The sequence below is a fragment of the Mugil cephalus genome, chromosome 18 (assembly GCF_022458985.1).
Source record: "Mugil cephalus isolate CIBA_MC_2020 chromosome 18, CIBA_Mcephalus_1.1, whole genome shotgun sequence".
NCBI lineage: Eukaryota > Metazoa > Chordata > Actinopteri > Mugiliformes > Mugilidae > Mugil > Mugil cephalus.
The window spans coordinates 7,523,189-7,534,244 of NC_061787.1; the positions used below are offsets into that span (position 1 = coordinate 7,523,189).

Genomic DNA, 11,056 nt, shown 5'->3' on the forward strand with positions numbered 1-11,056 from the left:
AATGTGATGTCATGCTGCAGTCTCCTGACTACCACCACAAACATATGGCTTCAAATTCCAGACAGAGGGGGGGGAATGCAGAGTCTGAGTGCGTATACCTCCTCACATTTGGCCACAATTAAGAAGAAGTGGTTCTGGTTAACTGGAAATTACAAGAATCTCCGCGTATTCCCTGATTCCAACAACGTCAAAAAAAGATTTACCTCCTTGGATCACTAGCCTTCTGAGTGTGACAGATGTCCGTTCCCTTTGGTCATGGGTTAACAACCTCTTCAGGAATTTTTTCCATCATCTGAGGCTGCAGCTTGGGAGGTCAGAAGATCATGATTGTACCCACTTTGTTGCTATTCAACCAATGAGCCTTTAACTGTGGCCCGTGTGCACGCCAGGCTAACGTGCATTAAAAAAAAAACATGCATTTCAGAGACTGTGGGAAAGTACAGGAGTGCCAAGAAATGCATCTAAATTTGCTTCAGTGTGTTGTTTAGTCAAAACATGATGCACCTTCGCCACCCTTTGGCTAATTTAAGAACTGCAAGTAAACATATGACGGATTGAGTTTATTTCACATTCCAGTTGAAGGAGAAAAAAAAGCATCTATAGACTCTGGATGACCTGAAAAATACCAAAAAGAAATAATAATTAGACATAAGTCACATTCTAAGTTCATATAAGTCAGTTACAATCGTGGAGGTTTCACGAGGCTTACTGAGTACATCCAGTCTTGGAAGTAAGACACCCTGGTGAAGACAGTGGGTTTGGACTCTTGGTTGCACATGCCGGCTGGACCGTAACTGACCACACCGTGGACTCTCCAAGCTCCATCAATAAAGCAGCTCAAAGGACCTCCAGAGTCACCCTGCAAAAGATAGCAATAAGATGAAAACAATGCAAGGGGCAAAGGAGGACATTCCCTCTCTGGGTCACAAGGATCAGCTGTCAGAATGATCCTCTACCATGTCATAAACATCTTCTAAGATTTGTAAGATTTTATTTTTAAATCCCTGACATTCGACTGTCACCTGCAGTCTCCTCCAGAGGCCTTTGACAGAGACCGCGGGTGACAGTCAAAACATGTCAGGTATTTAAAAAATCTCACCTGTTCCCTTTTGCCTTGTTATAAGAACCAGCACTATTATTCAGGATCCTCTACTATTGTTACTCTATAAGGTGCACGACGTCAATGGAAAAAGACAGACAGTGTTTCACGTATTTTAATTTGTGGTCGAGAAAACCGGTTATGTTGTCTACTCTACCTGGCAGCCGGATGTGACTCCATCCCCCCCAGCACACACCATGCGTCTCAGAGCGAGGCTGCCCCACCAGTTAGGCTGGGAGCAGACCGAATGCTCCACCACAGCGATGGGAGCCACCTGCAGGACGGCAGGAACGCCCCCTGAGTCTGTGGAGGAAATTAAATAGAATTTGCATATAAGGTGTGCATGTGCATTCATAAGTGCACGTGTGTTTGCGTGTCCACTTACAATCCATTAATCCCCAACCGGTGATGTAACAGGTGAAGCCATGAGGAAGCATCTGTTCCGGGTAGGGGAGGTTAGCTATTGCCACGTAACCGTTGTCATACACGGGATTGGCCAATTTCAAAAGAGCAATATCATTTCTGGGAGAAATATAAAAACATAATCACCTACTAGGTATAGGAATCACCAGAGGCCGTGTGATATGATAATATGTGATACAATACTATCCAAATACGACTGTACCATGATACAGTACTGTCATCAAACAATATTAGTAGAATACAATATTATATGTCTCATGAGACAATAATATTATTATAGACAATTGCCTAGGGCCCCGAGCTGGAAGGGGGCCCCCAGAGAAGGCTGATATTGGTGCATATCATACCCCCTTAGACACTCTCCTTAATGGGGCCCCAAGGTGCCTCCTGCCTGGGGGCCCCAGAGTGTCTTAAAACAGCCCTGGCGTCATGATGCAGTACTATCATAATATGGTTTTAACACAATACACTACTATAAAATATTATCATGATACAAAGTTATCACAATATGCTTTAATCGCGATATGATATTATCGTGATATGTTACAATTATTACAGTATCACGATACTCAGTCATTTCTGAATGACTCTTTTTTTCTTACTACATTTCTATCTTTTACTGTAGCAGCAGCTTATTTACTGCAATAAAAGCCTTATGGGTGACAAACTAACTTTAAAACTGGAGGGGAAAAGGCAGTAGTTAATTTCCATCTAAATGTAGGGAAAAATGTGAATTAAGAGTTAAGAGAGATGCGGCCCGACGCGCCGTCACTTTACCCGTTGCCAAGGTCACCAGTCCAGCCAGGGTGGACAACAATTGTCTCCACACGGACGAACTGCTCACTGCCGTCATACTCATACAGGTTATACTCACCCACCACCACCCGGTACAGACTAGCATCCATGCTAACAAAGACATAAGACAAAAAAAAGAGTTTTTTTACACTCATTTATCCAGCCAGGCAGACAATTACAATGCACTTTTGGATGTTACATGTTCAGATGAGCACTGGACGGAGGCCAAACCTGAGGATACAGTGAGCTGCTGTCATGATGTGGAAACTATCAACAATAGAGCCTCCACAGATGTGGTAGAATGAACCATCATTGTATGAGTCATACTGCAGAGACGCCTGAAACCAAACAGAGACACAGAAAAAGTGAAAGATTTGAATCATAAAGTGTCATAAAAAAATAAAACGAGTTTTACCTGCCATTTCCATGTATTGGGTGTAGCGTCATGGCCTCCTATAACTCTCTGATTGTGCACATTATAGTTGAAGGGCACTTCAGCGCAAGTCAGCCCTTTGGCATAAAAATACAAACAGGACAGAGTGACAACATTGTGTTTATGTTCACAATATCCCTGTCGTCAAAAAATAATACTGTTGGCAACTTACCAATGCAGGACAGAAAAGCCACAAACCAGATCATGTTGGAGCACTGACAAGAAGGGGTTTGTGTTTAACTATTCATATCAGTTTGGCACCGGAAGACGTTGAAAAAGTTCTTCCAAATAAGGCTGGGGGTTCAGTTACTCGCTGATATCAGCAATCCATGTCAATTATTCCAGATCAACTTTAAACTATGTTGTGTTGTTCTGACCAATGTGGAACAAACAGTAAAAGATTGTCCCCAAAATCCATTCAGATATATGCACATAATTAGTGTATTCATCATATTAGTAGGAGTGAAAGAGATGTGAAGTGTTTCTAATGGTGGTTCATGGTGGGAAAAGAACAGGTGTAGTACTTGGATGGGGGGGTCACACTGAAGTCAGACACACTATCTGGGAAAGGTGGGAGCCAGACACAATGTTCCCAATAGATAAACAGATGAACAGCCAACGTGAAGAAGAAAATGTTCCTCAGATTGCGCTACGTGACCTAATATCGAACTGTCGAAAGATAACACTTTTAATAATTATTTAATGAGCAAGATGCAGATATTTAATTAATGTAATACAAATATACGCTATATTGCCAAAAGTATTCACTCACCTCTCCGAATAACTGATTTCAGGTGTCAAACATTTGTGAGAGAATGGGTCGTTCTCAGGAGCTGAGTGAACTCCATCGTGGTACTATGATAAGATGCCACCTGTCCAACAAGGTTTATGCAATACAACTGTATAATTGTAATTATTATTATTATTTTTTTTTTTTTTTGGTTTACATACCTGACCATGATTGCAAGCTACTCCTCCCTCCTTCTCAGAAATTAGAAAGAATTACACCGGTTACATATATCTTCAGTATCTTTCATATTTGCTTCTGAGTGATCAATCAATCAATCAATCTATCTATCTATCTATCTATCTATCTATCTATCTATCTATCTATCTATCTATCTATCTATCTATCTATCTATCTATCTATCTATCTATCTATCTATCTATCTATCTATCTATCTATTTTTCCGCCTTCTGCTTTTCTGGATCGATTTTTCTGCTATCTTTATTTATTAGCTTTGTCTAGCCGGAGGTCTCGTGTCAGAGTGTGTGCGCGCGTGGTGAACGCGCGTACACAGCACAGCTCGCCCACGAAATGTTTTGCTCGTAAGGACGTGGTTAAGATCATAGACAAGGATAGTCACCAAGCGCCAACTTTTTATTTTTTTATTTATATATGTATTTATTTTTCGCGTGGAGTCATGACGCTCATATCAGCCAAACGTTTCGTGGACGAGCTTTGCTGTGAACGCGCATCCACCATGCATGCACGAGGAGGAAACAGACTCAAGTCAACCCGCCTCAGCTGTCAAGGGCTAGCTGGCTCAAATCCGGGTGTGCATCTTCCAGTAATGACTTCTTAACACAAGTCTACCTCAGTGACATTTAGTCCGTGTCAGTGCAACGCAACCGCTGAAGGCAATGGGGTTGCCGCAGAGCTCGTTTTTGTCGGACGGGGAAACTAATAGTGGATATCACGTCCATGGGGTAGGTTGTAATGTAGTGCAAGGTTATGTATACTGTGCTCCTCGTGCCCTGCAGCTCGCCTTTTTTTTTTATTATTACTGGCTACGAATTAATCGTTTATAGGTCACAGACTTACTAACTATGCTAGACCTGAGCAGAAATGTCGTTTATCTATCAATAGCATCATGGTTATTGTCAGTTTAATCGGTAGTAAGTCGTAAAACTGCTCAGCTTTAGCAGTGTCCGCCCATGATGAGGTGGCATTTGGCACGTGTCCAGGCTTTTCTGCTTTTCCAGAAAGTCTACGTGCCACTTAATTTAATACACATGTTATTAAAAGTAGAGTGTTATGTAATATATTCGCCACGCGAGAAAACGCCGGCTGTGTGATACCTCTCAATGTGGAGCTCCCCCCCCCAAAATTGTGAACCAGCTGCAGTGTCTCGAGTGGACACCAGGGGGCGGTGATAACAATGTAACTCATTGAAACCAAATCTAAAATTGTGTTTATTTTCAATTCAGGTTCAGCAGGACTCCCCCGCCATGAAGGCCGGCCTGGAGCCCTTCTTTGACTTCATTCTCTCTATAGGAAACACCCGACTCGTGAGTAAACACCTGTGATGCTAAAGTCAGCAGTGATTTTGTGTGCCGCTGCAATAAATTCTAAAAATAGCTCCAAATAAGTGGGCTATCAAATAACAGAGTGGATGCATCTGACTTAATTTTCATGTCACTGCATAAACAGTGGTGTGATTTATTATTTTCTTGCATGTTTGTCACCCCTAATTGTTTTAGATCATCAAACAAATTTAAATGTGAGACAAAGATAACACAAATAAACAAAGGTAACACAAGTAAACAAAAAGGAATTTGCAATAAAATTTACAAGACAGTCGCTGAAAATGTTGAGGAAGGTCCCGGACATTTGGAACAGCATTATAATATAACACAACACCAAAAGTTAATTTTATGTAATTTAGACTGTATTTAACAAAGAGAGGTTTTGTTTCTTGATGAAGTTTCAATGCCCTTCCAAGTTTTTACTTTCTAACATCTGTGGGACATTCACATTTGCAAGAATCTTCCATAAGTGAGGAAACATCTTCAAAGATCTAAAGCGAGTCCGATAGTCTTTGTTTCAGCATTATTGTAGGTGTACCATGACTTGCATGAAAATTGCATGAGTTTTCACAACCTGACACTTCGTCGTGTTGAACACCAGAAGTGAACTCTGTCGTCCACATCCAAAAACAAAGCTAAAACAAGAGCAGGTGAACATCTTTCTTTGTTTTTCCCCTTCATTCGTTTTCAGTGCAGCATAAGGCAGGACGGAAGAAGTCGCTTGGATTAGTGGTGACATATCTTTAAGCCTTTGTTTTTGGATGTACCATGACGTACCATGATGTACCATCCCTCAGAGGACCTTTGAGGCCTTATACCTTAAGTTTTAATATAGAGCTAGGTTTTTCTTGCAACGTGACAACTGAAATTTGAGCTCTGTGTCTTTTGTTTTGCCTAGGTGTGTTTTACATTATTATTGTTTCGTGTTTTCCTGCGAACCCAACACGACACACAATTTCTTTCCCCACAATAAACACCGGGCTTGAATCACGGCCTCGACAGGAACCAGAGTGGTTCCACGCCGGCCGTAATCTCATTTCATGTCCTTTTACACAAAATCAATCTTTGCTCCGTCACAGCTGCGATATTCCTCTGTTTCCCCCAGAATAAAGAAAGCGACTTGCTGAAAGACCTGCTGAAGGCCAATATGGAAAAGGCGGTGAAACTCGAAGTGTACAACTCTAAAACCCAGCGGGTGAGGGAGCTGGAGGTGACGCCCAGTAACATGTGGGGGGGCCAGGGTTTGCTGGGCGCGAGCGTCCGCTTCTGCAGCTTTGAAGGAGCCAGTGAGAACGTGTGGCACGTCCTGGTAAGTCAAGTCTGCTCTTATTGACCTCTGGCGGACCTTCATGTTAAGCAGGAGGAAACCGATTGTGTTAAATTGTGTTGTAAGGTAGAAGGAAATTAAATTCACACTTTATTCTGTGGCTAATTTGCATGTAATTCTTGCCAATTAACACTTAAATATTTGGACAAATGTTTGTGTTTGATTCTCCCAAATAAAAATACTATATTTTAATCATAATTAATGTGATTCAAACTGTGGTTTTGACCTTTTTATAGGACGTGGAACCAAATTCTCCTGCAGCGCTGGCCGGCCTTAATGCGCACATTGACTTTATCGTTGGTGCTGACCAGGTGTTGCAAGATGTAAGATTTCTTGTCTTCTACTTTTAATCTTCTAACTTTTGAAGTAAATACACTACCAGTCAAAAGTTTTTGAACACTCCAGTATTTCTTTCATTTTTTTTATTGAAATGTATCCAGTTTAATGTCTCATTATACTGTGAAATTAAAGCATAGATCAAATAAACAATTGAAGTAGGATTCAACGTATAACCCAAAATATGTTCTAAACTTTGGACTCATCACAGTTACCATCTTTGGCTGCTTTAACATGTGAACACACTTCTTTCTTTCTAAAGTGGAAATCAAATGTTTTTGATTCCACATTGGTCAGAAGTTCCCAGAAATGTGTGGTAATATAATCACAAACCAGCTCCATGGATGTTAAAGTCTAGAGACTCCACGTTTTCAAGTTTTCCATCCAGTTTTAATCCTGAGGTAGTTCTGGTTGAAGGTTGAAGTAAAGTTTTGGGTCATTATCTTGCTGTGTGAGGGAGGAAGCCCTGACCAACTATACCAGAGGATACTTCATGTTGCTGTAAAACTTTTGACCGGTACTGTATATTTAAATACTAAAACATCATGCTAAAATATCTTTTTGTGTGTGTGTGATCCCTGCAGTCTGAGGATTTCTTTTCTCTGATTGAAGTCAGTGAGGGGAAACCTCTGAAGCTGCTGGTGTATAACACACAGACTGAGCAGTGCAGAGAGGTAGTGGTCACTCCCAATGGAGCGTGGGGTGGAGAGGGAAGGTAGGAGTTCATTTTGTCTCATAATTTAAGCCGACAGCGTGTTGTCTTTGCTTAATGTCTGATGTCTTCTTTCAGCTTAGGCTGCGGTATCGGCTATGGCTACCTGCACAGGATTCCCACTCGTCCGGCTCAGCCCGACGCCCAGGACAAGAATCAATCAATGGTTACTGGCGGCAGTGAAGAGCCAGCTGACCGCTCTGAAGTACAGGCTATCACATCTCTTTTATTTATTTATGAAATGCGCTCTGGTAGAGTCTTTTTAATCTCTTGTTCTCTCGCTTCAGGTGCCTTCAATACCCGAGCCTTCTAGTGAGACGAGTTGGAATCAAGCCGAAGGTGTAGTCTCACCCACACAGCAGGCCGCACACCAAAGTAACCACGTCTTATTCGTAGACCCCTTGACCTCTTTGGAATATTGCACGTTTTCCCGCTAAATGACCGGCGTTTGCCATTTCCAGATATTTCCAGCATCGCCGAAGGGATGACTTTAAATCTGTCGGACGTGGTTTCCCCTAATGACGAGGGCCACAGCTCCATGTACGCTAATTACGGAGACGACTCGGGTGATCGGTTCAGCCTCGGTAAGTACTTTGCATGCGATCAAATCGTCCGGTTAAATAGAGCAATTATCTGTTATTGTGTGCTCGTTATGCTGTCCTGCTGGAAAAATTAAAAATAAGCACAGTTAAATCCAGCTACTGTCAACATGCCTCACAGTAGCAGGTTCATTTAATCCCTTTGTTGGTGCATTATTGTCAGTTCCACCGATCAAATGATATAATTATTTATTCAATAATAAGCAGTGACAAATTTCCTTGTTTAAAGTCAAAGCAAGATCTTTGGCATAACAGAACAGGAACTTCATTATGAAACACCTGTGTAATCGTACCCTGTGGTTTAACTTCGCAGAAAATTCATCTGTCGACCAAATGCCTTCGTCTCCAGAGGGCGAAGGAGAACCGGACGTCCAGGAAGCCCAGCAGACTTACGGCACAGACCTGACCACAAATACCTCTCCAAAAGTAGAGGCTGCAGATGAAGTTGCTGTCCTCCAAGTCACCACGGAGAACCTTAGTGTCACAAGTGTCCCAGAGATGCAAGATACTAAATCAGAGACCTCAGCCCATATTATAGAGGAGGAGACGGCGGAGATGGCGGAGATGGCGGAGCCCGCTGCACCTCTCAGTTAGAAGAGACTAGAGAACAAGAAACTCTTAAGCTAAGTACCACACCACGATGCAGAAAAAGCTTCCCCATATGATTGTAAGTTGAATCACTGCACCTCTTTTTAATTTCCATGAAGTTTATTTATACACCAGTGCCACTGCTGCATGCTGAATTGCACATTTAAGAACGTCGTTATGTTCACTGGAAGGACTAGAAGATAGAGATGGTTGATGCAATATGAACGTAGGCTGTTTTAACGTCATGCAGGATGTTGAGTTGCTGCTAAAGTAACATCCTTGTTTGCACAAAAAAAAAAAAAATGCCAAAGGTAGAAAAATATCATAACCGTTACCATCTCCAAAATAGTATAAACACTGTAGGAAAAAAAAAACAAACAGATGCATCATGAAGTTTTCTTTTTTTTTTTTTTTTACATTTTGGAAGTAGGGTTTTTATTTATACTTTTGAGGGTACTCATGTAGTTTTTAATCTGAGGTATTTACCATTTATGCCTTCATGTCTTGCTTGAAAAATCCTAATTTTTTATATGTAAGTTTGGCTCTTGATTGGTGTGAATGAGTGAGCTGTGTGCGTTTTTCTTTTTCTCTTTATACCCATTTTAATTAAGTTGTTTCTGGTTTCAATGGAAGGATGAAAATTTGAAGATATTTATAAAAAGAAGATGCTCAAAAAAAACCTTCAGTTATCTTGTTTGTCTTTTTTTTTATCAAATGATCAGACTGGAAAGTTGCTAAAAAGACAACTTGCACAAATCAGTTGTAAATGAAAACATGCAAACCTGTAGATTTCTCACGTTCTCGTGTTCACGCTTTGAGACAGCAGGTGTCAGCAAACGGCCTCTCTCTGGTTCCCGACTTGGCACGCTTACATCTTTTCAGCCTCGGATAATTATTTCAGACCGGGTCTCACATTTGCTGCTGCTAATGAACTCCTGCGGCGTTTCCATGCAATGTTCTTAAAGGTAATCACGGCTCGTCTGAGGAATTAAAAAGGTCGATGATGGGATTTATTAGTCTGACCTCGTAGTGAACGGACGTTAGAGACAGAAACCTGGCAACGTTGGCGTCTCTCAGACCCAGTGACATGATGTATAATTTGTAGCTTTCATATAATTCGTTCCTTTATATTTGTTACCAAGAACTATATATCGTACTTTACCATATATTAAGCACTGGCTGTCAGGCTTGGTTGCCTAATGTACTTGGTGAATTGAACAACTTAGAAAAATCAAATCTTAAATTATAAGTATGCACTGATTTAAAAATATACAGTAATATGCTCAATTGTGTTTCTCCTGTTCCATACTTAAAATGCACTAGGCCGTACATTAAGCAGCCATTAAAATCCTCAGCCTCTTTTTAATATCTCTATTTGCATCACGTTTTTTGATTCTAGGTCAGAATCACCAAACCTGATTTGCAAAAAAGCTAAAAAAACAAACACAAAAACCTTTAAGTGGGGGAAGCTACAGTAGCAGAAGGAAAATATGCCTCAATTATTTACCAGGGCACTCCACTTCTCAGATGAAGGAGGGGGATGGGCATCAGGGGAGAGAAAAGACTGTGTGGGGGGATGAAAGACTAGAGGGAGACGGGTTTTCTTTTTCTGCCCGAGTGATGGAGTGGTGTTCGTTAGTGAGATTTCCTCTGGCACACCTGTGAGTGCATTTTAAATGAGGAGGATGTTCATTAGATTATTATTATTATTATTTTAAAAGAATATATGAAATTTAAAAACAGCAATGCCGACATTCCACAAATATTAATAACAGCCCCAGCTAGTGAAATGAACACCTTTTCAGTGCAGCGTTGGATGCTTTACGTTTGGTTGTTGTATTTGCCCTCAGGATGAAAGCTCTTTTTCATTGCCTCCGTGTGAGGTTTGCGACATGAAGGCAGCTTTTGATTGAAGGAGCAGCCAAAAAGCAAGAGCCGGCAGCTGCGAGCCGGGAGGGAGCCGAGAGGTGAAGTGTAAAGGGGGGCCCACCTTTTGGAGGAACGCGCCTTGTATCCCTTGTCTTCCTTTCCTCCCTTTCCCCGAGACCGCTTCAAAGGACACTGTGACGCAGCCGAACCCACTTGTCAGCTTGGCTTTTTCTCAACCGCCCAGAGGCTCAGCTCACAGGCGGCAGCATCGTTGCAGCATGACAAATTGTGAGAGGGAATAACTACGGAGAATGATAAAAGGGGGGGTGAGGCCGGGATGGATGGGAGAGATGGAAAAGGTATAGATAGGAGGCTGAGGAAAATATTTCTGCTCAAGTGAAATAAAAGTCACTGTAGCAAATCAGGGACATATTTATTGCATGTACAAGTGAGACTAAACACTACAAAGAGCCTATTTCCTGTTCATTTGTGTGGCCACAAATTGCCCGCCTCACTCCCAGACTTCTATTGTCTGGTTTTGTCACCTTCCCACCCTAATCACAGA

General features: G+C 41.6%; 2 protein-coding genes across 2 annotated transcripts; one reads left to right on the top strand and one right to left on the bottom strand.

The window, feature by feature from the left end:
* Positions 1 to 545: 545 nt before the first annotated feature.
* On the bottom strand, positions 546 to 2,995 carry LOC124995531 (elastase-1-like). The gene is made up of 8 exons (XM_047567943.1): positions 2,923 to 2,995; positions 2,733 to 2,827; positions 2,549 to 2,655; positions 2,300 to 2,428; positions 1,485 to 1,621; positions 1,257 to 1,402; positions 710 to 859; positions 546 to 615 (listed from the first exon to the last, which is right to left on the bottom strand). The coding sequence occupies exons 1-8, from the start codon at positions 2,954 to 2,956 to the stop codon at positions 598 to 600; spliced, it is 816 nt and encodes a 271-aa protein (XP_047423899.1). The 5' UTR covers positions 2,957 to 2,995; the 3' UTR covers positions 546 to 597.
* A 1,028-nt stretch (positions 2,996 to 4,023) lies between these two features.
* Positions 4,024 to 9,347, top strand: LOC124995726 (Golgi reassembly-stacking protein 1-like). The gene is made up of 9 exons (XM_047568360.1): positions 4,024 to 4,460; positions 4,962 to 5,042; positions 6,166 to 6,369; positions 6,624 to 6,710; positions 7,308 to 7,438; positions 7,514 to 7,640; positions 7,723 to 7,810; positions 7,897 to 8,019; positions 8,348 to 9,347. Exons 1-9 carry the CDS (start codon positions 4,395 to 4,397, stop codon positions 8,626 to 8,628), a joined length of 1,188 nt encoding a protein of 395 aa, XP_047424316.1. The 5' UTR covers positions 4,024 to 4,394; the 3' UTR covers positions 8,629 to 9,347.
* Positions 9,348 to 11,056: the final 1,709 nt, after the last annotated feature.

What these genes read in the sequence shown, in the direction of transcription:
- LOC124995531 (XM_047567943.1), bottom strand. Translation starts at nt 2,956, where the DNA reads ATGATCTGGTTTGTGGCTTTTCTGTCCTGCATTG. An exon ending in ACTGGTGACCTTGGCAACGG is followed by an intron (nt 1,622 to 2,299) that starts GTAAAGTGACGG and finishes TATTTCTCCCAG; the next exon opens with AAATGATATTGCTCTTTTGA. An exon ending in CGGTTGGGGATTAATGGATT is followed by an intron (nt 1,403 to 1,484) that starts GTAAGTGGACAC and finishes TTTCCTCCACAG; the next exon opens with ACTCAGGGGGCGTTCCTGCC.
- LOC124995726 (XM_047568360.1), top strand. Translation starts at nt 4,395, where the DNA reads ATGGGGTTGCCGCAGAGCTCGTTTTTGTCGGACGGGGAAACTAATAGT. An exon ending in GTGGATATCACGTCCATGGG is followed by an intron (nt 4,461 to 4,961) that starts GTAGGTTGTAAT and finishes TTTTCAATTCAG; the next exon opens with GTTCAGCAGGACTCCCCCGC. An exon ending in AGAACGTGTGGCACGTCCTG is followed by an intron (nt 6,370 to 6,623) that starts GTAAGTCAAGTC and finishes ACCTTTTTATAG; the next exon opens with GACGTGGAACCAAATTCTCC.